Here is a 25,839-nt window from a genome sequence, read left to right as displayed (position 1 = left end):
TCAGCTCCAAGCTCCTCATCCGTAGGATATGGACATCGTTCCTCACCCTCTACTGCCCTTCAATGTTCACATTTGTGACTCAGTGTATAGATGCCTGTCAGCCTGGTTCCCACTTCATCCAGACATAATAGTCACCTCACAAAACTGTTGCTTTTGGTCCACGTTTTACAAAACAGTGTCATTGTGCTTAACTCCAGCCGTGGAAGTGAGTCAGCTTGCTGATCTGAAAAGTGGATGGGGAAGGGGGCTCCCTGACAGGCTGGAGCATGCTGAGAGAGGTCGGGGTACATGTTCTGCTTTGAGTAGAGTGAGGTGAGTTGGTTCTGCCCCCCCATCCTCAATCGGAAGTGGGTGTGGGGTAGTTCTGTGATGAATCACAGAATTCTGATTTCCACCAGCCCCCTTGGAGTCATCCAGGAAACTGAGTCACCACAGTGAAACTCATAGGCACCAACCACCCTGAGAGGATCCCTGTTCTGCTGTCAAAGGAGCCGTGAGCGATGACAGTCCCTGAACTATGGCAACCACTCTGTGTGACCTTCAGTGAGTTACATCATCTCCATGTGAGAGGGAAGAGGACAGCCTGTGGGAACTGGGGACATTAAGCCAAGGCATGGTTGACTTGGATGGAAAAAGGTCTATCTGCAGACTGCTATAGACTGTGTGTGAGGATGTGTAAGGAGAACACAGCTCTACAAAGCTGTCACTGGGGTGTGTGTGTGTGTGTGTGTGTGTGTAAGGCAGAGGTCCACACCAGGCAGGTGTCTCCCTTTGATGGCTCTCCACATTTATTTGTTTTTATTTTTATTATTTATTTTGTGTGTACGGTTGTTTTGCCTGCAGATATGTCTACACACTACCTTGAATACCTGGTGTCCTCGGAGGCCAGAAGACAGCGTCAGATTCCCTGGGGCTGGAGTTAGATAGCTGTGAGACACTGTGTGGATGTCTGAATTGAACCAGGGTCCTCTGGAAGAGCAGCCAGTGCTCTTAACTGCTGAGCCATCTCTCCAGCCCCCATCGACCTTTATTTTTGGGAAATGGTTTTTCACTGAGCCTGAAAATGATTGATTTGACTGTCCTGGCTGGCCGATGAGCTGCAGGGATCTACCAAAGTCTCCTGCTCCCTCCTAAATGAGTTGAAGTGTACTTCGCCACACTGAGCTTTCGTGTGGGTGCTGAGGATCCAAATTCAGGTGTCAGGCTTGTGCAGAGGCACTTTCCCATCCGAGCTATCTCCCTAATCCATGGCAGGTGGATCTTCGTGAGTTCCAGGCCAACTTGGTCTACATATCCAGTTCCAGGACAGTAGAGAGACCCTGTTTTAAAAACACAAAACATAACAACATCAAGCAGAATCCTAATCCCTATCTCCTCTCCTTTTGGTTTTTCCTCCCAGAGGTCTCCCTTGAGAGCATTTTGCAATTCTTTCCCCCTCCCTCCCTCCCTCCCTCCCTCCCTCCTTCCCTTCCTCCCTCCCTCCCTCCCTGCTCCATCACTCCCTTCCTCCCTCCTTCCCTCCCTTTCTCTCTCTCTTTCTCTGACAGGGTTTCATGTATAAAGCTATGTAATCAAGGATGACCTTGAACTCCTGACCCTTCTTTCTCTCCATCCCAATTCCTAGGCTTATGTTGTTGAGCTACCACAGCCAGTTTATGTGATGCTGGGACTTGAACCCAGGGCTTTGCCAGCTCAGCTCCAGCCTCCCATTTTCATGTCTGTGGTTGAGTCCACACTTGCAATGCTAATTCACAACCGCTTTAAGCACTGCAGGGAGATTTTGTACATTCGGTCTGAGCTCTAATTCTCCACATGTTTATCATAATTTTAGTTGAAGTAATAATTAGTTTCAAAAAAAGATTGAAAAAGAATGATGGAAAAACAAGAATACATGTTTCTCAAAAAATAAATAAATAAGCAGAAGGTCATCAAGTACACGCAAAAATATTCAAGAGGCTGGAGAGGCGGCTCATCGGTTAAGAGCACTGGCTGCTCTTCCACAGTACTGGGGTTCAGTTCCCAGCACCCATCTGTAGCTCTAGTCCCAAGGGATCTGATGCTCTCTTCTGACCTCCAAAGGCACTAAATGAATGTAGCGCAAAGACATACATGTAGACAAAACACCCATGAAGAAAATCTCAAAAAAATATTTTATTTAAAAAATGTTCATGACCACTAATCACCAGGAAAATGTGAGTTAAAACCACAGGAAGATATCACCTCACACCTGTTAGAGGGGCTGTAGTGAGTAGCCATCCCAGCCTTGGCCTGGAAGTTCCAACCCCCGTTGAGGCTTCGGTAAATGGTCACGCCCACAAGGCAGGGCGGAAGAGGAAGCGTCCGGGACCCTGGACGCTGGAGGTAGACCAGCAGAGTTCTCCAGAGAACACCGCCTGACTGCACCATACCTTCTCCAGACCCTACAACCTATCCCTTCATTTGTAAGTTACCCCACAAAATAAACCTCCCTTTTAACTACGTGGAGTGGCCTTAATACTTTCACCAATAAGGGGCGAACATCAAAAAGCCAAAAGAGAGCAAATGTAGTTGAAGCCGCCTCTTACATGAGATGTCCCTGTGGATGCAAACAGTAGAGGCAGACAAGCAACATGGAAGTTCTCAAAACATTAAAAACGGAACTGCAGTGTGACCCCACAATCCCACATCTGGGTGTGTTCCAAGGAAATGACGTTATATGCTGAGGTGCATCTGCTCACCCGTGCTCATCACAACGTCCTTCACAATGGCCAAGACATGGGAATGATCCTGGACACCTACAAATGAATGTGTGTGTGTGGTGGAATGTCCCTCATCCCCAGAAAAGAGGGCAGCCCCCTCGTGTGCTGTGTGGATGAACATGGAGGCTGTTGGGTTAAGTGAAGTATGTCATCAAAACACTGCAGGGCATCACTCCTATGCAGAATTTAAAAACTCAAGTCAGAGACACAGGGTCACATGACTAGGGGTTGGGAGGCAGGGGGAGAGTGTGGGGAGGAGGAGAGGGCGCAGACTTCCAGTACCAAAGGGTGAGTAAGCCAGCGCACTGCGTAGGATGATGGTGGCGGTGTGTATATTTGACATTTGCTCAGAATGGTCTGAAATGTTGTCATCAATCTCCCTGTCCTGTCTCCCCCAGTTTTCAACATTCCACTGGGGGATAAGCTTGGACAGTCACAAAACTCACAAGACAGTATCAAGACTCAAAGGCCCCTTCCTGGGTTTATATACACACAGTAAATAACTGTCGGAAAGAGTAGAGTCCTCCATGGAGTGGCCTACAGGTTGGGCAGAGAGCTCGAGTGATGTAAATTTTGTGATTTGTTACATACCGTAGTGGGTTTCTCAGTGATGCAGCCGTCCCAGACACTTATGCTCCTGTAAGTAACCCTCATCCACGTGTCTATGAAGAACCCCAATAGACTCACTGATTCATGAAGCTGGACTGGGGCAGACTCATTTGGTCTGTTATCAGGCCCCTGCCTGGAGTGGATAGGCAGTGTTCGCATCCATCCAAGAAAAGTCATACAACACACACACACACACACACACACACACACACACACACACACAGTGTGGAGAGGTGATGGCCTACTGTAGGAAACTTTATTAGCTCAAGAGAGAAAAATCACTTCTCATTGTGTATGTATATCAGAACATCACACGCAGCTTCATTAGACAGAGTTTTATTGATGATTCCTAAGTAAGCCAGTAGACAGTGTGGTGTTAGTCAAAGCAAAAGAAATCGAAGCAGGACATTGGGGAAGATGTACCAGGCTCACATCAGTCCTGTAGGGAGGACTCACATCTTTGACAAGTATTGTGTACTAGACAGAGGGAAGAGAGTCCATGCCCGAAGCAGACGGATTTTAGCTTCAAAGGAAAGGCGAGGGCCTGTTGAACAGGGGAGCCCAGAGGCAGGGTGGCTGCTGCCGTGATGGCCAGCCAGATGCAGTTGAAATCAGAAGGGTCTTCAAGGGCCCATGGTATCTTCCTATGGGTTGGTCAGCTTCCTTTCTTATACCACTCAGGACCACCTCCCCAGGGGTGGCACCAACCCCAGGAGGCTGGGCCCTTCCACAGCAGTCATTAATCAAGAAAATGTCCCATAGACATGTCCAACGGCCAATCAAGTTCCATCTTCACAGGTTTGTGTCAAGTTAACAAAAGCTAACCAGGACTCCCACAGAAGCTTCATTTCAGAGTCTGTGTAGAGACACGGGTGGCGACCAGGCTGTTGGAATAGTTTCCCTGTATGTCTGTGTCCCTTTGTGCTGGGAAAGTGAAGCCATTTGACTTCATTCACTCCAGGTCACTACTCAGTCAAAGTGTCATCTTTACAAGCCATCTGAGCAAGTGATTCAAGTAGGCATGTACAACCCCCTTTGACATTGCCATAGGATGCTGTCCCCCATAAATGGCATTTTTGAGAAACATGCACTTGAGTCACACACACACACCACCACCACCACCACCATCACCCCAAAACAAACCCATAGTCACTGAGAGTATAATGTTTTCATCGAGTTTACGGTTTTGTGTTGGCTTACATTCACGGTCTCTTCATCCTCACGTGGTCCACAGGCCCTTGCTTGGACATGCCAGACAGATCCTTTCTCAGGGCTGAGCCAGCATTTAACAGGCAGAACCTGGATGACGGAGCTCCTGTAAAGGAAGGGGTCTATTTAACTGTGCCCCTGGGTCTGGCTGCCTTAGTGTTCACAGCCTCCGATCCTGCAGGGACTTATTAATGTAAATTATATAAAGCTTGCAATTATAGAGTTACAGCCTTCCCGGCTAGGATTGATGTGGTCACTGCCTTTAGAGATTCCCCACAAGAGGGAGGGTGATGGGAGTAGAGCAGGGAGGGAATGGCTGTCACTCACAGCTCTTTACAAGGTCACAGTGTGGCACTTAGAGAGTCAGAAACAGCTCATCCACCCAGGGAAGAAGATTAATTGTACTGACGAAGGAGACGTGATGTGATCTGTGGGCTAGAAGTTCATGAGGCCTGTAAATCTTCCCGAATGGCCACATTATACATCTCGAGGTGCTACCAACCAAGTCAATTCTGATTTCATATAAGAGTCCAAGGGTCTGTTATGACAATCTGTGGGAAAATTTTGTTTACTCTTTTGCATGTCTATGTGTGATCGCATGCACAAATATGTGTTTATGCATGGGTGCAGGTACATGTGTACATAGAGGCCAAACATCAGGTATCTTCCCCTACAGCTCTCCACTGTACTTTTTGAGCCAGGGTCTGTCACTGAGCCCAGAGCTCAGCATTTCAACAAAGCTAGCTTGCCAATGAGCCTCAGGGATCCTCCTGTCCCTGCCTTCCCTGAGCTGGAATTAGAGGCATGTGCTGTGGTGATTGCTCTTTATGTGGACATTGAAGATCCAAAGTTAGGTCTCCATGCTGTGTGACAGCATTCCACTGACAGCCATCTTCCTAGTCCCTAAACATTTTTTTTTAATCTTGAGGATTCAACTTAATGAAAATATAATCTGTCTAATACCACCTAGAACAAGATATAAGCCATAGAACATTGTAGTATCCTAAAAGACTCCCTGGTGTCCCTCGTCGTCAATAGGGTCTTACCCAGCAGTAAGGACTCTTCTTAACATAGAGCTGGCTTGGTTTTGAACTTCATATTAAAAATACCATACATTCTGGCCATGTGGGACATGAAAACTTAGGTACTCTAGAAGCTCGGGCAGGAGGACTGAGCATTCAAGGCCAGTTTGGCCAACTTAGTAAGACCTTGACTCTGTGTAGCCTTGGCTGTCCTGGGATTCCCAGCGTAGAGCAGGCTGACCTCAACTCATAGAGATGCGCCTTCCTCTGCCTCCTGAATGCTGGCATTAAAGGTATGTGCCACTATGCCCGACTCAAAATAAAAATTTTTAAAGGAAGGATTGATAATGTCAGCAAGTGGTAGAGTGCTTACCTAGCAAATGAAAAAGAGAAAGAATTATAAAGTATTATAGTAAGTATATATGTATAGCAGATATTATTATTATTATTATTATTAGTAGTAGTAGTAGTAGTAGTAGTAGTAGTAGTAGTAGTAGTATTGAGCCTGGCTTCTTAGGTTCAAATTATGTTGAAGATTTACTCATGTTTTTACATTTAGCACTGGCATGTTCCTCATCATTCCTGTATATGAATCCATACAGTAGATGATTCTTGTATAATATTATCAAGACCAGCCTTAATATTAACACTTCCCAGGGGCTAAGGAGAGAAACCACAAACGGCGAGGACTATTTTTGTGAAATAGAATCTCAGCACACCGAGCTCTATAGTCCACTTGCTTTAATTCCTCTGGGATAACATCCTATGTACACAGCTTCAGTTCTGGTCTTGTGTCTAGCTCCTTTTTTGCCTGATTTCTCTCTATACTTATCTACTGCTCCCTCTAAGTTCTATCTTAATTCTCTCATCTTAATTCTGCCTCTTCCAGGTCCTTTTCATCTTGTTCTTACCCAGCTAGTACTTCCCATCTGACTCTTCCTCATCTTCCCTCTGGTCCACATATACTCTCTGGTCAAAATCCTCCTTACCCCTCTTCTTTCTCCGTCTCTAAGTTCTCCACATTCCTCCTAAGTCTCCCAGGAATCCAGTTATAAACCCAAGCAATAGCAATCCCCTGGTCAAGCAAAGTCACCAGGCTTGAATTCTACGGGGTCGTAAAGGCAGGTAAGAATTTTCCTCACACAGTGACCACCAGGCTTTCTTTTATAATCCAAAATGGGAGTGGTAAAAGAGGAAGTCAGCTGAGTGCTAATGACCAGGTAGTATATGAAAAAGGGGTCTATGTGCTCAGTCTACATTCCTAGAAGAGGTTAGGTAAGAAGTTAGGGGTCTATTAGTAAGGCTGTATAGGAAAGGAGGGTCTCACCCTAAATTGCACAAGAAATAAAGCTATCTCCTGACCTAGGAGGCAGGTGTAGTTTCATTGGGCCTTGGATGCTTGATAGGCATTTTAGATAAATACACTGTTAGGAGTTCTTGGAAGCACACAAGAAAACCATTTTAGGAACTAGCTAATATATATATACAAAAGCTAAAATATCACCAAGACTTTTTTTTAAAAAAATGTTTACTTTATGTATGAGTACTCTGCATTTACACCTGCACACCAGAAGAAGGCATCTGATCTCACTACAGATGGTTGTGAGCCACCATGTGGTAGCTGGGAATTGAACTCAGGACCTCTGGAAGAACAGCCAGTGCTCTTAACCTCTGAGCCATCCCTCCAGCTCCCCCACCAAGATATCTTAAGCTGTGGCTTGACCTTTGGAGAAGTCCTTGACTTTTCCAAATAGTAGCTTTGTGATAGCAGCTGAGTTCCATTACATTTGCCTGCGGCTTGCAGCCATTTTGGTTTTTTTCGTTTAATAAAAAGGAGAATGTTGGGTTGGGGATTTAGCTCAGTGGTAGAGCACTTGCCTAGCAAGTGCAAGGCCCTGGGTTCGATCCTCAGCTCCAAAAAAAAAAAAAAAAAAAAGGAGAATGTTTAATTGTCTCTAGGGTATTGAAAAACATGGATAAATTTAAATTTGGAGATGACTGGAAAAATGATAAGTAATGGTTAATTAATATTGATATTTAATCAATGTTTGTATCAATAGTCTATATAGATGGCAGGCTGAGGATCAGTTTAACCATCTAATAGGTATGGTTGTATATAGTTAGAATAATATCTCTGTCTCAAAAAGGGAGCAGAGGAGTAACATAAAAAATCTATCATTAGCTAGTATGGCTTAATATGGTCAAAAGTGTCTGAATACTATGATTATGACTTATCAAAAAGAAATGGTTAGTTTGGAGCATTATCTTTATCTATTAATATTTGGCTAGTAGTATTAATTTGGTTAACCGGTATTTTAAGGAGGCATAGTTAAAAAGTTACCTGAGTAAGTTATGAGCACCTGTGGGACCAAGGCTGCAGCTGAAGCTTACCTAATTTAAGTTTGTAATCAATGCAATATTAAACTATTAGCTATGAGAAAACAGTAATAACCTGTGTCAGGGTATATATATAACAAGACTTACATACAGAACAATTGTCATAAGTACATGAAGAGAATGTCTGGTAGTACATACATTTCAGGATCATGGGCAGAACTTTTTTTTTTCCCTTGAGACAGGGTTTCTCTGTGTAGCTATGTGCCTTTCTTGGATCTTGTTCTGTAGCCCAGGCTGGCCTTGAACTCACAAAGATCCACCTGCCTCTGCTTCCTGAGTGCTGGGATTAAAGGCGTGCGCCACCACTGCCCAGCATGGACAGAACTTATACAATTAATAATAGTTCATTTTTTAAGGGCAGTCTAGCCCCTGGGCTGGAGAGTTCAGTTCAGAAGAAGGGTATGTGACAAAGGGGGCTGAAGAAATCTCTCATGGTTACTTCCTGCTGATATGGGGCGAAGCTGGGGGTCTTGAGGCCTGGAATGCAGTGGAAACCCAGGAAGTATAGGATGTTTCAGGCTCTGTGAGACACATGCAGCAGGCTTTCTTGTCTTGTGAGTTGGAGGACGTGATGCAGGGCTGAGCAGTAGGGCACATCAGTGTGGGCTAGAGGGTGGGATGCAGACCTGCAGCTAGACAGCATGTCCGTGATCCAGAGGATGACAACCTGTAACTCCTTAAATGGTTAGAATTTCTTCTGGAAACAAATATGTGTATTAATGGTAGAACATGCAGCTGAGGAGTTTTAAAGATGAGGAGTTTTAAAGTGGAAACTTTTCTCTTAGGTGACCTATGGAATATTAAATGCATGGTCAGCAGATGAGAGAAGGGATACCAGGCCAGGGAGAGGGAAGGCTCCTCCCCAACCCAGAGAAGAAAAAGACATTTTGTAAGTGGGAGATAAATACCGTAGTTAGGTTGCATTCCTTCCAGTCCTTCTTGGTTTGTGAGCGTTGGCAAATTTTGATCTCCTGAAGCTTGTAAGAACCTTCTTAATGGACAAAATCTTAGACATGTTAGCAATATAAGGGTGGCAAATTTTGTCAGAGCAAAATTATGAATCCTTGGAGCCTCAACAAGACATCAGGATAGCCAGAGAATAAATCTGAAATGTGTCATATATATATATATATATATATAAAGTCTTGTTTATCTTTTGACCAAAATTAATAAAAAAGATTTAGAACAGAATTATTGTTTCTAATCATATTTCTATAAGTTTAATGTCATTGATGAACAGTTCTTCAAAAGTGTCTGTAATCATTTCAATTTATTCATGTTCAAAGCTAAATATTTAAGAATCTAGAAGTAAATAGCAGTCTGTAATCAGACTGTCAGCTAGGTGTGAGTGCCTTTGTCCTGTGGCAGTCTAGCCATATGGTGTGACCAGGCAATCCAGGATTCATAAAGGGATCAATGCCCTGTGAAAACATCAGGACCTTTTCAAATGCCAGTGAGAAGGTCCTAGAGGCTTAGGTGTAACTTTGTGTCTTGGCCTGGGGGTAATAAGGGATGCCTGTAGTGGGAGATATGAAAAATTAAGTACTAATTCTTTTTTTTTTTCAAGACAGGGTTTCTCTGTGTAGCTTTGTGCTTTCCCTGGACCTCACTCTGTAGACCAGGCTGGCCTTGAACTCACAGAATTCTGCCTGGCCCTGCTTCTCCCGAGTGCTGGGATTAAAGGCGTGCGCTGCCACCACCCAGCAAGCACTAATTCTTAAGAGCTCTTGAAGTATATGTAAGGCTGTTGTCTATATATGAGCTCTAGGCATTCCTAAAATTGAAAAACAGTGAAATAAATGGTGTATTACTTCTTATTTCACAACCATAAACCATAAGGATGTAAGCCTTGTGGGTGACCTTCCATAGGGAGAGAATTTGTAATTGTTGGACAGACATAAGAAGAGGTGCCAGTATATCCTGTATAGCTATCTGCCAATCTATAGACTTGTAAGTTTCATAGTTTGATGTAAATATATTATCATCTGTGCAGTAAATGTATTGTAATATATATGCATATACACATACATATGTATTATTATTAGGTTGGGGGACTGTGAGGAAGCTATAATTGACAGTCAGTTCTGATAGTTAATCTGTATATATAATGAGGAACTCTGCTCAGTAAATGAGTCCTCAGAACTCGAATTTCCTGCTCTGTATGTCAGCTTGGCCTCCATCATGGCAGGGTGACTAGCAAACTAAAAATGAGATGCTGACAATCTTTAGGTGAGGAGGTATGGTAAAGAAGCAATCTTGTAAATGTATAACAATTATTATTTTGATTCCTAGGGATGACCTTGGGAGATGGCAAGCCAGGCTGAGAATCCCCTTGGCTTTAACAAATTTTATGTAAATTCTTAAGATCTTGTAACAGTCTATAAGCCTGATTTCCTTTAAACAACAAATATTGGGATGACTCAAGGGCTGGTGGGGGTCTTTATACATTTCTCCTCCACCAGACAGGTTGCAGTTACAATTCTCTTAGTATTCAAAGGCCATTGTTTGATCCAGAAAGGAGCATCAGATTTACCTGAAATGTGGTCAGCAGTGAGGAGATAGTGGCTCCTAGGACAAATCCTGATACCCTAGGCCATGTCTGTCATTTATGATTTCTGGAATGATGGCCTTGAGCTTGTTTACTCAAATTCCTTTCAGTTCAAAACCCGTCTGCAGCATTTGAGCTGATATTAGTCCACAGCAGAGATGAATGGTACATCCATTAGTTACAGCACGTCTCTTCTCCACAGTGTTGTTAGGTATGGAGGATGACGTATGGGCAGAATATGCCATAATTTTATGTCTGACCATCTTAATATTTTTGAGTTGCTAGCAATAATATTAGATTGACCTAGGCCTATAAGAGGTGAAGGAGTAATAGTCATCTTAAGTACTTGGCCAATCTTTTCCTGAAATATAAGAAACATCCATGCTTATGTCTAGCAAGCCAATTATTTTCTTTCCCTGTATTTTAAGTGTTTAGTTGGTTTGGAATATTTAATTTCCTGAACCCAGAAGGCCATATCACTAGAATCCACACCAGCAGCTCCCTTAGGTGCTGCCCTGCATGAATCTGAATTGTTTTTGTAGGGGGTTGTACAATGATCTTAATCTCTCCAGTAAAGTCAGAATCAACCTTTCCTGGTACAATTTTTATACCCTGTACAGCAGAGGAGCTACAGCCTATATTTAGTCCCAGTGTCCTTTTAGGGGAGGTCTGCAGACTCTTGTATTAAGGCATTTAAGACCATTCCTAAAGCTCAGACCTCAATAAAAACTTTATCCATAGATCTAACTTAGGTGTACACCTTCAGTATCTCTAGGTTATGTATTGAGATTCATGTATCATTTAAACACATCTAGATGTTTATGTGTTACAGTTACCTAGCCCAATAACTGGCAATTCATATATCATAAGTTATTTTTAAACTTTCCTAAACATTCTCTATATCTAAACTTTCATACCTTTATAAAAAAACTTTTCATCCAAAAGCATCTATGTATTAAATTCATCAGGAGAAATAAGTGATTATTGAGAATAGCCAATGTAAAGTAAATTTCTTTTAATAAAGGAACACTAGAGGGTCATTTTCAAATCTGTTAGGTGAGCTATCTTTTACTTGAAATTGGATAGTAAGGCAAATTATCTTTAAATCTGGTAAGTGGAAATATAATCTAAGTGATCTCAAAGCACAGTTTGGACAAAACCCTGGCAATAAGGGGTATGGCAGTTTTGTCCAAAGTTTAAACTTTTAAATGTTAGGGGGCTAAGTAATGAATTGATTATATGAAATTTAGCATACTTAGCATGTATATAAATATGATTTTGTATACATTACAGAATTTGATCATTCATAAGATGATCAAGTTTTAATTTATATCCTAATAATTTTCTCTAATAGCTTATAGCTTAAGTACAACTTATACTTAACAGTTTACAGTTCAGGTCGGCCAATCAATCAATAAGTTTTATTTCTTAATTATCTTTAATTAAGGTAAACTTGTTCTTAAAAATTTGTAAGTTAGTGTCCTTATAAGCTTAGAACTTGTTTTATACCTGTCAGGTTTAACCTTAAAACTATTATGTTTGTGCTGAAGTTATTTTAATATAGAAACAGGAACTCTTATTCAAAAATATAGTATATGAGGAGAGAAACAATTTTTTTCTGTTTTTGTTTTTGTTTTGTTTTTGTTTTTCGAGACAGGGTTTCTCTGTGTGGCTTTGTGCTGGGATTAAAGGCATGCTCCACCACCGCTTGGCCGAGAAACAATTTAATAAATCCTTTAAGGTGTATCATGAAATGAGATAAGCACAGTAACAAACCCAAACTAAAATGGAGGAGAAAAAAATTTTTTTGGTAGCAGCTGCAGTCGGTTTGTCCAGTCTGTATCAAGCCAGGTAGCCACCAGCAATGGCAAGGGGAGGGGAGGGGTGGAGACGGCTCACAGGCCAAAGTGAGCTGAGATGCAGATAGCAGATAGTTAGGTTTAGAAAGAAGGCAGATGTTTAGGATTCCAATCCCTAAACGTCCTGGGAGTGGGGGCGGTCTGATGAATCCATACAGGTCGTAGCAGGGCATCCCCTAATCAGTAACTGTTTTTTTGCAATAGGCTAACTGAAGTTCTTGTACTTGGTCAAGGTTTTTGTAAATTACCAAGAACTTAAAAGTCAACCCAAAAAGAGGAAAGAGAGAGAGAGAGAAAAAAAAAAAAAACAACAACCATTTTTTAGGAGAGCTATAAGAGTTGCCATAAATTTGTAAACTAGCTCTGGCTGTGAGGCTTGCATTGTTTTGCATTGCATTTAAATGAAGGCTGCTGGAGTGAGCTCCTAATTTAGAAATTTAAGGCTTAAGTTAGCTCTTAGATCCAGTTAGTTTTAGCAAAAAAGGTTGTTTGTAGCAGGACATTGCTGCTACTATGGAGAAAATAGCGAACTTCATTAACTCTGGTTTATGCTCTCAGGAGGTCTGTAGCCAGAGTTTTCTCTTTGTAGTTAGAGTTTTCCCCAGTTCTGCTTGGCCCACAGTCAGGACAAATCTCTCTCACCTGCCAAGTCCGCAGCTTCTCAGACCCAACCAAGTAAACACACAGAGACTTATATTTCTTATAAACTGTATGGCTGCCATGGCAGGATTCTTGCTAACTGTTCTTATATCGTAAATCAACCCATTTCTATTAATCTATAAGTTGCCATGTGGCTTGTGGCTTACCAGTACCTTACATCTCAGTTGTCATGGCGGCAACTGGCAGTGTCTCTCTGCCTCAGCCTTCCTGTTCCCAGAATTCTCTTCTCTCCTTGTCCTGCCTATACTTCCTGCCTGGCTACTAGCCAATCAGTGTTTTATTTATTAATCAATCAGAGCAACACATTTGACATACAGAACATCACACAGCACTTCCCCTTTTCTTTTTTCTCCCCCCCCCCCACCGAAAAGGAAGGTTTTAACTTTCACATAGTATAATTACAGATAACAAAACAATTATCAAGCAAGAATTACAGTTATAATATCTAGTCTATTTATAATAACTCGTCTATTTGGCAAAATTAAAGAAGATATCCTATCTATCATATTTGTGAGTCTAAGGTTTTATCTAACTTATCTCTTACCATAACTAAGGAAAACTATAACTATCTCTGGTGTTTAACTACATCGAAGACCTCGGAAGGATATACTATTATCTGAGAAATGGGAGAAGGATGCCAGCATCGTTTGGGAGTCTTGCAAGAGTAGACAGAGACAGCTGGCAGCCTGGATAGTCATTCAAAGTTCTTCTGTAAAGTTGGGGCATCTGTCTTCAGCCCACAGGTCTAGAGTCTCCCAGTCACTTTTCTCAGTGTCCTGTAGAATGTCTGGCAGTTTCCTCTGCGAAGCAGGAACCTGAAGGACCATTTTGCCAAGCAATGTTCAGTGGTCACCTTTCTATGGGTCCTGCGTGTCCAGTTTATACATTTTTTTCAAGCAGTCCAGGTAAGAACAATTTCTTGCCCAAATAGCTTTTTTTGCCAAGAAGAAGATAAACTCCATATAGAATGTCTTCGAAGCCCATCCTCCTCTCTGAAGTAAATTGATGCTTCCAGAAGCAGACATGTCTCACTGTCCAGAAAGTCTAAATTTTTAAAAAACATTTTAAATGCCATATTCTGTAGGTCTTTGAAGTATTTGAAGATTACTTACCTAATTGAATTATATCTATGTGTACCTAGAAAACTTGACATTACTGTAAGTTTGACTATCATAGAAGACTAATTGATCTGTATTTCTTTTTTATCTTTTCTTTCTTTCTTTCTTTTTTTTTTTTTTTTTTTTGGTTTTTCAAGACAGGGTTTCCCTGTGTAGCTTTGTGCCTTTCCTGGAACTTGCTTTGTAGCCCAGGCTGGCCTCAAACTCACAGAGATCCTCCTGCCTCTGCCTCCTGAGTGCTGGGATTAAAAGTGTGCGCCACCACTGCCCAGCTGTATTTCTTAATTATCCATTAAAATCTAAATGAGTTACGTAAACATAATACCTCAAACAAAAGTAGAAATGTATATACAGTACAACAAAATTAAGTTTAAACTTGTATCAATAAACTAAAATCTATGCCAATATAAAACATTTCAAACAAGTTGTTGCTCTTTAAAAGTAGGTTCATTAGTCTACCCTTTCATCCTATCATATCTAAACTATCCCCCTTTCTTTTTTAGAAAGAGATTGCATTTATAATCAACCTGTTTTAAATAAAAAATATTGGTTTTTCTCTGTCCCACACCAAAGGGCTCTTCCAATTTGGGACACAAGAATCTCTTAACCTTTTCTTTTAGCAATATGCCTGGCTTTAGAGAAGGAGTGAGCCAATTCCATCTCCAAAGCCAGCTTGGTATATCTGGGAATTTGGGCGTAGCTTTTCTTACTATTTCCTGCTGGAGGGGGTTGCTGTATCTTATGGAGACATAAAGGAAATTGTAGAATTATGCAGTAGTCTGTGAGGGTGTATCATCTGAGCCAGTTGCCTTGAAACAGTTCTGGATGTTGGGTCATCTAGGCCATGGTGTCATTGGAGACCTTTCAAGGGGTCTTGGCTGGTCAAACCTGATGTATCTTAATCTGGAACAAATCCACAGCTTTCTGGCTTTCTGTGGAAACAAAAGCAGAGTCTCCTTTCCAAAGCAACATATCCTTACATCCAAATTTTGAAGTCAAGATACCTTTAAAATGTACATATGGGTTTAACTCAACAGCTTTTATGATCAAATGTTTTTCTGCAGTTAAAAATCCCAAAGACAACACAATCCAGATTCTCTGTGTAACATCCATCTTTACGTGGCTTGCTCTATTTATTTATTTATTTATTTATTTATTTATTTATTTATTTATTTAGGTTTTTTGAGACAGGGTTTCTCTGTGTAGCTTTGCGCCTTTCCTAGAACTCGCTTTGGAGACCAAGCTGGCCTCGAACTCACAGAGATCTGCCTGGCTCTGTCTCCTGGGTGCTGGGATTAAAGGCATGTTCCACCACTGCCCGGCAAAGTTCATTGTTATTTATTTATTTTTGCCGCAGCTGAGGACCGAACCCAGGGCCTTGTGCTTGCTAGGCAAGCGCTCTACCACTGAGCTAAATCCCCAACCTCTGCTTATTTTTTATACTATCTTTACTGTCTCTTTAAAGGATTTATTTTTAAAAACTATGTATTTCTTTATATGACTGTATATATTCCTTTTTCTCTCTCTTTCAAGCCTACGTACATTTTTACACACATTGTAAAGCATTTCAAGTCTTGTTTCATCTGAATCTGCCTTATTGTGTAACTATTGCTTTAAACTGAAGCATTTGTAAGACCAAAATGGCCTCTGTAGCTGGTGGCTCCGCCCACCTCAGCTTCCCAATATGGCAGTGGTATGTTTATCACCAGCTCCGGGAGCCATCAACTCTTAGAAACAGTGGGTCTATGCTTTTATCAAAGCAGCACATGGCCCAGAAATCTCTCTCTCTCTCTCTCTCTCTCTCTCTCTCTCTCTCTCTCTCTCTCTCTCTCTCTCTCTGTACTAGCAAAGCCTAAATCCACCAGGCAATATAATGTGCTGCTTGCAGATGCCTCATTCCCACCATACTGCTGGTCAAGCGAATGCCAGGAACCTGCCAGCTTGAGAGAGACAACTAGGAAGCTGTTTTTAGCTTTGTTTGGAATTGCTTATTAAATATTCTCAGGTTTAAGGTGGAAAGTCGAGCAATTGGATGCCATTTGTAGCTAGATTTTTCTCTTTATAGTTAGAGTTTTCCCCAGTCCTACTTGGCCCACAGTCAGGACAAATCTCTCTCATCTGCCAGGCCTGCAGCTGCTGAGACCCAACCAAGTAAACACACAGAGACTTATATTGCTTATAAACTGTATGGCTGCCATGACAGGCTTCTTGCTAACTGTTCTTATATCATAAATCAACCCATTTCTATTAATTTATAAGTTGCCACATGGCTTGTCATGGTGGCAGCTAGCAGTGTCTCTCTGCCTCAGCCTTCCACTTCCCAGAATTCTTCTCTCTCCTTGTCTCACCTATACTTCCTGCCTGGCTACTGGACCACAGCAGAAGTCTGGTAGTGTAATAATATTTTGTTACCTCCTTGTAAGACCCCAAATGAAATAACAGCAGGTTTCTCCTTAAAAGGGAGGGATTAGAATCTCTGCTGCTTATCATAGTCTATGATAAATCAATTTCATAAGGTTGGCCCTTTTAGGGGTCTCCTAAATCTTTCCTTATGTTTTTAAGGGGTTAAGATAGTCTGTTGCTTCCTTATTTCAGCCTATAAACTGACTGGAGCTGACTGAAATGCCTTTTGTCTTAAGCCTGTGTCCTGTAAGTTCTATCAGAAGCTGATACTCTTTAGACTTGTTCTGACTCATGGTGCAAGAAAGATTCTTAATAGGGAAGGGAAATATTCAACTACTCACCACAAAGAGGCCTGGGGTTCCTCCAGGTCTGCAGCACCTTTGGTGAGGTCCATCGATAGCCAGTAGCTGGCACTTCAGGGGTCACCTTTCCGACTCCCGGGAGAGACTGCCTCGTCTCTGGACAGCCTTCACCAAGCACACCACTGCTTTTTTAAATGTGCTTAGTTGATAACTAGTCCTAAGACTGGGTACCCAAGGGCGCCAGGTCTTGTATAATATCAGAGGTGCCAACCTTAATATTAATATTTCTCAGGGGCTCAGGAGAAAAACTATGAATGGCGAGGACTATTTTTGCAGACTATAATTTGCTTATAAATTCTACTGCTTGGAACTGGAGAGATGGCTCAAAGGTTAAGAGCACTGATTGCTCTTCCAAGAGGTCCTGAGTTCAATTTCCAACAACCACATGGTGGCTCACAACCATCTATAATGAAATCTGGTACCCTCTTATGGTGTACAGGCATACATGCAGGCAGAACACTGTATGCATATTAAATAAATACATCTTTTTAAAGGTTTTACTGCGCTGGGCAGTGGTGGTGCACGCCTGTAATCCCAGCACTCAGGAGGCAGAGGCAGGTGGATCTCTGTGAGTTCCAGACCAGCCTGGTCTACAAACCAGTCCAGGACAGCCTCTAAAGCTACAGAGAAACTCTGCCTGGAAAAACAAAAACAAAAACAAACAAACAAACAAACAAAAAAACGGAAAAAAAAAGTTTTACTGCTTATGGATTTTTGGCTGGTTTTCCCTTTGAGGATATTATAAATGTCCTTCCTATGAATGATCATTGTTAGGATCCTGCTCTCACTCTTCCAGGTCTAATGTCTTACAACATCAGGGGGTGCAGGCAACTGTGTTTCTGCCTTAAAAAGCCGGACATGGACCCCCAACCCTCTCTTTCTGTTTCCTCTCTCCTGTCTGCTCTGCCCTGCTTCCCTCCCCGACCAGGCCTGGCTTCTGCCTCCTATCCCCTCTTCTTTCTAACTTCAGTAGCCGTGGCCTGTGACTTTTCTGCACACCAACCAGAGCCGTTCATCCTTTCATTAGTGCCGTGACCTCAGAGAGGAAATTCCACACACTCAGCGGGGCTGAACATTCAGAAACCTAACCGAGGGCCTGCGACTGCCCTGCCCACAATGCATTTGCCTGCCACTGACTGTGCTTGCGACCATCCTCGGGCTAAGCTGGCAACGACACATTTTCTCTCCTGACGAGGAGGTCAATGCTGCCTGACTACTGGGTGGTCCACGTGCTGCATAAGCTCCCAGCCCTCATTCCTCTCTTGGCAGGCAGGAATAACTTGTGCTGATTCATAGATCCTTCCTCTACCTCAGGGATGCTTGAGATAGGAGCCTAGGATCTTGGTTTGTTATTTTACTTTTTTTTATTTTTCTCTCTTGGCTGCATCCATGAGACATAAGGGTGGATACTAGCAATTTGGCAGATACCAGTAAATTTGGCTGCATAACAGCTTCACGGGGACTTCTGCCAGTGAACCGGCAAATAAAGAGTTACCTTATCCCCAAGCCTTCTACTGAAGCTCAGAACCCTCCTCCCTCCCACTACGGTTCCCCTGTCACATGCAACCATTTCTGTCTATCTGACTTCCACCTTCTGCTCTCCGGCAGTGGGTGGGCCGCTTCTGCCGACTCTCTCTTTAACTCACCTTAACTTCTCCCACTCATTCTCAAGCTGCCATGAGAGGCACAGACGGGTCTGGAAGCGGGCTAGGATCCATGCAAATAGGTTTACAATAATCAGGATGGCTCTTAAACCAGAGATGAATTTATAGCCTGCCTCCTGGCAGGTCTACCTCCCCGCCATAGGCATCTGGAGAGCAAGACTCCTGACCCTACAGGTGAAAGTTTCATCTGTGGCATTCAAGGTGTGCCAGAGAGAGATGAAGATGGCCCAAGAACAAAATTGCCAAGTGCTGGCACACACTGGCTCCTGAAAGCCATTGGGTCCCTGTTGTAAGTGTGGGGGAAAAAGGCCATGCGGGTTAGTGAGTGCTCTGCCAGGCCATCAGCTGAGCCTTGTTGAAAGTGCCACCTAGAAAGACAACCAGTCAGCTGACTGCCCCCAGGCACCAAGATGGCATTGGAACATCAAACTAAGACCTCCAGCAGACCTAGGCTTGTCCACAGGCTTGTTCACAGGGACTCCAGAATGCAACATGGAAGTGATCCATTTCTTTCCTTCTGGACACTGGAGCCACTGACCTGGTCCTGGGAGTTTTGGGGTGTCACCTCTCCTTGTTTCCCTATTGTCGGGGTAGGGAGGTCAGCCTTAATCTTCTCACCAGATTTAATTGCACTTTAAGGGCTGCTTAATGGGAAAAGATTTCCAGCTAAGACAGGAGCTTTCAATTTATTGCTCCCTCCATGTGCCTCACTGCAGACCCACCCGCCTGTGCTTACAGGGCCCTGATCTCTGCCTTGTTCCTAATTCCAAAGTAAGTTCTCATGCACCACAAGCTTTTCTCTCCCCAGTTCCCTGTTCTAACTCACTGCTCAGCTAATGGTACAGGACCACCACGGAACTGGAGTCCAGAGATCATCAAGTAAGAAACAATAACAACTAAAAGGAATTTACACCCCCAGAATCAAAAGTGTCTGGGCTCTGCAAAACCAGACTTTAATATAACCATCCATTACTGTTAAATGCTCTCAACAATTGATCACCTGTGTCTCCTGGATGCTAAACTAGTAAAGGAAACAGGTGCCTTAAATGATCTGTCTCTGATAAAGCTTAACATAATCCAATCTCTCTGTCTCTCCCATTAACACTAACCAATACAGAGTATTAAATGCTACCAGGTCACTAATTTTCTCACGGCTGCTTCTTAACATGTTCAAAAATTTTCCTAAGCTCCAGGAACCAGCTTAAATCCATCTGGACAGGTCGGTCGGATCTACTTCAGGCTTTTCCTGTTTCATCAGCATCCTGTCAGACACAAAAGCCGCCTGGGTGCCAAGCCAAGAGGGAAGGACAGCTCCAGAGCAGCAGGACAGCCTTACCCACCATCCCAGGATGCCTGTCTACCTCGGAAGACTCCCTTCCCTATTCCCCAACCAGCCACCAACACCCACCAAGTCAGCTGGAAGCAGTTTTTCTGGGAGAAATGACGTCCCTGTTCCTATTTACTAACTTTTTATAATAAGCAAAAGTCTGGAATGTTAGGATCCTGCTCTCACTTTTCCAGGTCTAATGTCTTACATCATCAGGGGATGCAGGCAACTATGTCCCTGCTTTTAAAAGCCAGACACGGACCCCCAACTCTCTCTTTCTGTTTCCTCTCTCCTGTCTGCTCTGCCCTGCTTCTCTCCCGGGCCAGGCCTGGCTTCTCCTTCCTATCTAGCCTCTCTTCTTTCTAAAGAAGCTCTTTCTAACTCTGGTAGCCATGGCCTGTGACTTTTCTGCTGGCCGAACAGCACCGTTCATGCTTCCAATCATTTGGTGCATGTTTTAAATAGACACATACACTTATTTCTAACAGACATCTGCTATGAAGTAGAGTTTTTTGTTTTGTTTGTTTGTTTGTTTTGGAGACAGTATTTCTCTGTGTAGCCCTGGCTGTCCTAAACTTGCTCTGTAGACCAGGCTGACCTTAAACTCAGAGATCTGTCTGGCTCTACCTCCCAAGTGCTAGGATTAAAGGTAGAAATAGTGTTCTTAAGCTGTAGGATTTGTGAGCATTTAACTTGTGAGTATTATCAGCGTGTTTTTCATAGTGGTTCTACTGATTTACAGTCCTGCTCTAAAGAATGACAGTTCCATGGGGGCCAGAGATAGTGGTGTGTGTCTGTAACCTCATTGCTGGGAATACAGAGACAGGAGACAGTAGCCCACTGTCAGGAATCCGAGATAGGTGGACCCTGGTGCCCAGCTCACTTTATCCTTTTCATTCAGTCCAGGATCCCAGCCCGTGGGGTGGTGCCACCCACATTCAGGTGGGATCAACGCACCTCAATTAACCTAATCTAGAAAATCACTTGTGGACACGCCCCATGGCTTGTCTCTTCAGTGATTCTAGACCCTATTGAGCTGAAAATTAACATTAGCCGTCACACCATCCCACCCCACCCCACCCATCCTCTTCCCTCTTCTCTCCTTCCTTCCCATCTCATGTCACCCTAACCTATCTTATCCCCTCCCTTCCTCTCCTGTCTTATCTTACATCATCCCACCCCTTCCCTCCCCACCCATCCTCAGGACCTTCCTGTGAGGTAGAGGATGAAACTGAGGCTTTGGGGGCAAAGCACCTCCCAGAGTCTAGCAGGGGAGGTGCAGAGCTAGAGAAAGCCTTTTCCAGAGTCATCTGGTAGGAGATGATTGTATCTCCATGGAAACAAGCGCTTTTCCACCTTCTTGTTTGGAACCAACCCCTCCACGGTTTGACACCGTGGAGGCCCTGGTGGCTCAGGGGTCTTCTGAACATCCTCCTTTGACTCCAGGCTCCTCCTGCTGACCCTGCTTTGACATCTGAGTCCCTGGGAGCCTGGGAGCTTTGACCCTTGATGAGAGAGGAAGGGGATGGAGGCTCTCAATGGAGGACCTCCTCAGCCCATAGGAACATCCGGACCCTGTCTAGCGGCCAAGGGCACCTTCTGGTCTACTGCTACCAGGCACCTGTCCCCATTCAGTCTTGGCTTCTTGAAATCTAAGACTCAGTATTAGGGGTAGAAAGATGGGTCAGAAGCTGAGCGTTTGCTCTGCAGTTATGAGGACTGGACTTCAGGTACGAGCACCCATGTAACCAGTCAGGCATCCTGCAAATGTCTGGACCTCGAGCTCCAAAGGATCCAACACCATCTGACTTCTTCACCTGCACAGAACCTCAAACCTGCACAGGCATGTGCACCCAAGTGTGTGTGTGTGTGTGTGTGTGTGTGTGTGTGCATGTGTATGAAGAAAGTGTTATCAGGCCTTTGTGTGTTTTCCTCTCAAGCCAGGCATTCTGTAGCAATGGGCATCTGGATAGCAGTAGTGGCAGCAAGGCTGTCTATGCTTCTTATTTCACAGATTCTGCCTCTTGTTCCTGGAGAGCCCATTTTCCAGATGAAGAAATTGAAGCTCAGAACAGTCAGCTGATGCACCCATGGCCACATCTTTAGAGTGGGAAGGCAGCTTTGCCATCTGCTGTCCTGCAGAGGGAGGACTGCAGAGAGGCTGCAGGCAGGAGCCCTGTAGGAAGGGACTAATGAGTGGGTTTGTGTCTGGGTTAAGACAGACCATGTCTCTAGCTCTCCTGTTACAGGAAAACCTGGCCCTTGTGTAGCTATTTCTGGTGTACCCATTCTGCCCAGGAAGGAGGGGTCGAATAACTAGAAGCCTGCTCACACTATTTGCGGGAATAATATTGGCCCTACTTGGATTGTAGCTTGAAGGTGGGGGTGTGAGCCTTCAAAGAGTGACAGCTGACATCCAAGAGTTGGACCTGCCCCAAGGTGGTGGTTCTATCCTGAGAGGGTCATCAGGTTGCAGGGAAGCCTTAGGGGTTCTCCCAGAAAGGGAGGGTAAGGAGAGGCAGGGTGGAGCAAGATGGATCAACAGACAGGCTCACCATCCCAGTTAAATTGGCAGCAGAAAGCAAGAGATGCCATGAGAGCCCAGCACCTGCTCCAGTCTCCAGTGCCACCTGACTAGTGTTGGAGACGAGATTCTACTCAGACCCACTCCCTCTGTGGTGATCTGGACACCTCTGGAGAAGAGGGGGAGTGGAAGGCTTTCCCGGCTCTCCCGCTTCTAAAGGTGGCCAGTGCTTGCTTTCGACAGGTGTCCCCATCCCTGAACACCTGTCAGTAGGTGTTCCTTGGAAGGTCTCTCCCGGAGGTTTGGGCTGAAGGTAGGCTTCCTGCACCCTGAGATCTTGTTGGGACCAAATTTCCCCATAGAGATTTTCTCATCACCCCAGCCAGCTCTTCTGCACTGTGCTTGAGGACGAAGGTCATAACGGCCACAAGGTGAGTCATGTGTGGAAGGATCATAGACACAGTCCCACCCAATCTGAGACAAGTCCCCTTCTTTCTCCTTGGAGTGGTCACAGGTCTCACTTCTAATGTCCTATGATATACAGTTGGACTCTCCGCTCTATTGAGTCTCAGGTTCCCATCTTGAGAGGCGAGCATGTGGGAAGGAGCCTGGAGGAGAGTCATAAGCTTCTGTTCTGAGGGAATGGTTGATGTGTGTTGCTTGTCACCGGCATCCATGACTCAGGCCATGGGCCATCAGTAGTCTGCTGTAAAGGTTGAAAGTATCACAGAGCTTGGTGGAGTTCTTGGGGCTGAATGGGGTCCAGGCGTTATTGACTTGGCAGTTCTGGCTGTGGGACGGACTGAGGAAGGAAGACTGGGCCCACAGAGTTGTCCTTTCTAGGATGTCAGAACTGTGCCCAGAGAACACCTCAGCTGGAGTCTCAGGGAGGAGCACCCACCCTGAAGACCCAAGGGAACAGCTAGGAGCCCCAGGAAGCCCATGGCCATCAGAGCCCATCATCCTGGGGCCAGAGGAATCTGCCCGGCAGTTGGTCCTGAGGAAGATTCAGGAGCTCTCCATTGAGGTAAGGAGAGAGGGTGAGTCCAACCTCCTCATTGCTGGTACCCAAGAAGGCTTCTGATTTACAGCTTGGAGGCCATCAGACCAGGCTTTCCCAGGGCCTGCACTGGGGTCCTGAGTGAGCTCTGCTGTTCTTTCCATTCCCTTCCCTGACACTCGGGGTTTACCCTCAACCAAGCCATTGTCTGGGGGCTGAAGCCATCTGTCTCCAGCTTTGGTCTACAGATAGCTGCCTCCCTGCAACTCTGTTTTAAGAGGCTGAAAAGACCAGAGTTCAAATCCTTTTTTTTGCCCAACATGGTGGTGCATGCCTTTAATCTCAGTACTCAGGAGGCAGAGGTAGGCAGATGTCTATAAGTTCGAGGCCGTCCTGGTCTACACAGCAAGTTCCAGGACAGTTATATAGAGAGATCCTGTCTCAAAAGAAAAATTTTTTTATTTAAAAAAAAAATCAATCCTCTCTTTGTCATTTTCTTGCTGTGTGACCTCAAGCCACTGATTTTCTAACCAAGCCTTTGTTTTCCTGGCCCTTAAAAAGGGAGAAACAACACTGGGCGGTGGTGGCGCACACCTTTATTCCCAGCACTCAGGAAGCACAGACAGGCAGATCTCTGAGTTCAAGGCCAGCCTGGTCTACAGAGTGAGTTCCAGGACAGTCAGGGCCACACAGAGAAACCCTGTCTCGAAAAACAAACAAAAAATCCACAAAGTGAAATGGAAGGAGAGGAAGAGAAAATGAGAGGAACATTAATGCTTCTGTCATAGAGTGGAGAGGACTCCAGGACCTGACCCACTCCCCACCTCCCTCCTTGTTCTTGCTCTAACAGGGCCGCCAGGACCCCTTCATGGTGGCTGACTTGGATGTGCTGGCCAGCCGCCATCAGACCTTCCTCCAGGCCCTGCCCCAAGTCCAGCCCTTCTACGCAGTGAAGTGTAATAACAGGCCCGGGGTGCTGCTTGTCTTGGCTGCCCTGGGCACTGGCTTTGACTGTGCCAGTCAGGTGAGCCTGTGCCAGCTTGCCAACCACCTCCTTATGGGCCTGTCACTTTCTGGAGAAATACTGCCCAATGGTCAGGAGATCAGGAATGGGGACTCAGGCCTCCAAGATGGTGGCTGCCATGTTGAGGGCTCAAGGCTTTTTGTCTTATTGCACTGGTGGTTTTTATTTGTTCTGAATCTAATGTAGTCCAGGCTAGCTTAGAATTCACTACATAGCTGAGGATGACCTTGAACTTCCGGTCCTCCCACCTCTACCTTCCCAGTGCTGAGATCACAGGCTCAGGCCACCCAGTTTACTGGGTGCTTATTGGACCCAGGGCTTTGTGCACACTATGCAAGCACTACCAGCTGAGCTGTAGCCCCGGTCCCTCGGATGCTTTAAAATGAATAAATGAGCAAACTGCAGTGGTCAGCCTTGCACGTGACTATGTGACAAGACCAGGTAATCCAAACTAGGGAACCGGATCCATTCCTGGCATAGCCAGTCACCCTTGTGAGTCTCAGTTTCTCCCTCTTTAAAATGGGAGCAACACTGAATGAAAACAAGGATATGATGCCTCCTAGGTAGGTTGAGGAGAAGGTTTTATTGTAGACACGAGGGAGAGAACAGTCAGAGGCATCTGGAAGGGTCCAGACAGAACATGGCCAGCAGAATAGACTGGGCCATGAAAGGAGGGGAGGGAGGAGTGAGAGAGGAGGTCAAGAGGACCAAGAGGGCACATGGAAGCAAGAGAGCGAATACACAAAACGCCTGAGTCATACAGGAACAGAAGTTGGGGGAAAGGAGGAAAACCCAGCCTGGGGTGGGGGTGGGAGCGGTTCAGGGTAGGGGGCAGGGTGAGAGGTGCTGGGGGGAGCCACAGGTACTGAGTGAGGTTTCTTTGGGACCTGACTCTCCCAGTGAAGGACCTGGTCCCTGAAGGAGGTTCATTGGAAGGTATCCCCACGATTTAAGCTAAGGTCCTGTCCCCAAAGAGTCAGGGAAGGCAGGAACAGCAGGTCAGCCCCAACTCTGGCCTTCACTCACGCTAGGGGGAGCTGGAGCAGGTGCTGGGCTTGGGCGTGGCCCCCTCTCGAATCATCTTCGCCAACCCCTGCAAGGCCGTCTCCCACATCCAGTATGCAGCCCGCTGTGGGGTGCAGCTTCTGACCTTCGACAGTGAGGAGGAACTAACTAAAGTGGCCCAGCACCACCCTGGAGCTAGGTGAGGCGGCACAACAGGTAACTGTATGAGGGACTCCGGCAGATGGATCTGGGCCTCAGCAACCAGGTAGAAGGTGGCCCCAAGAAACCTCTGGGCACAAGAGGGCCAGACTGCAGGCACAAGGGCTCAGTCAGGAGGCCCAGTGCCTTGTCAGGAGCACATTAGTACCAA

The 25,839-nt window shown here is 44.8% G+C and overlaps 1 protein-coding gene across 1 annotated transcript in view; it reads left to right on the top strand.

The window, feature by feature from the left end:
* Positions 1-23,284: 23,284 nt before the first annotated feature.
* Positions 23,285-25,839, top strand: part of LOC118577997 (antizyme inhibitor 2-like) — a 10,669-nt gene continuing 8,114 nt past the window's right edge. The window contains exons 1-3 of the mRNA XM_036178612.1: positions 23,285-23,467; positions 24,291-24,464; positions 25,496-25,668. Of these exons, the coding sequence (XP_036034505.1) occupies positions 23,285-23,467; positions 24,291-24,464; positions 25,496-25,668 (530 nt within the window). The remainder of the gene's footprint in view (positions 23,468-24,290; positions 24,465-25,495; positions 25,669-25,839) is intronic.

Source organism: Onychomys torridus, chromosome 2, assembly GCF_903995425.1.
Source record: "Onychomys torridus chromosome 2, mOncTor1.1, whole genome shotgun sequence".
Taxonomy (NCBI): domain Eukaryota; kingdom Metazoa; phylum Chordata; class Mammalia; order Rodentia; family Cricetidae; genus Onychomys; species Onychomys torridus.
The sequence above is the reverse complement of the archived record's forward strand: the minus strand, read 5'-3'. Positions and strand labels throughout refer to the sequence as shown.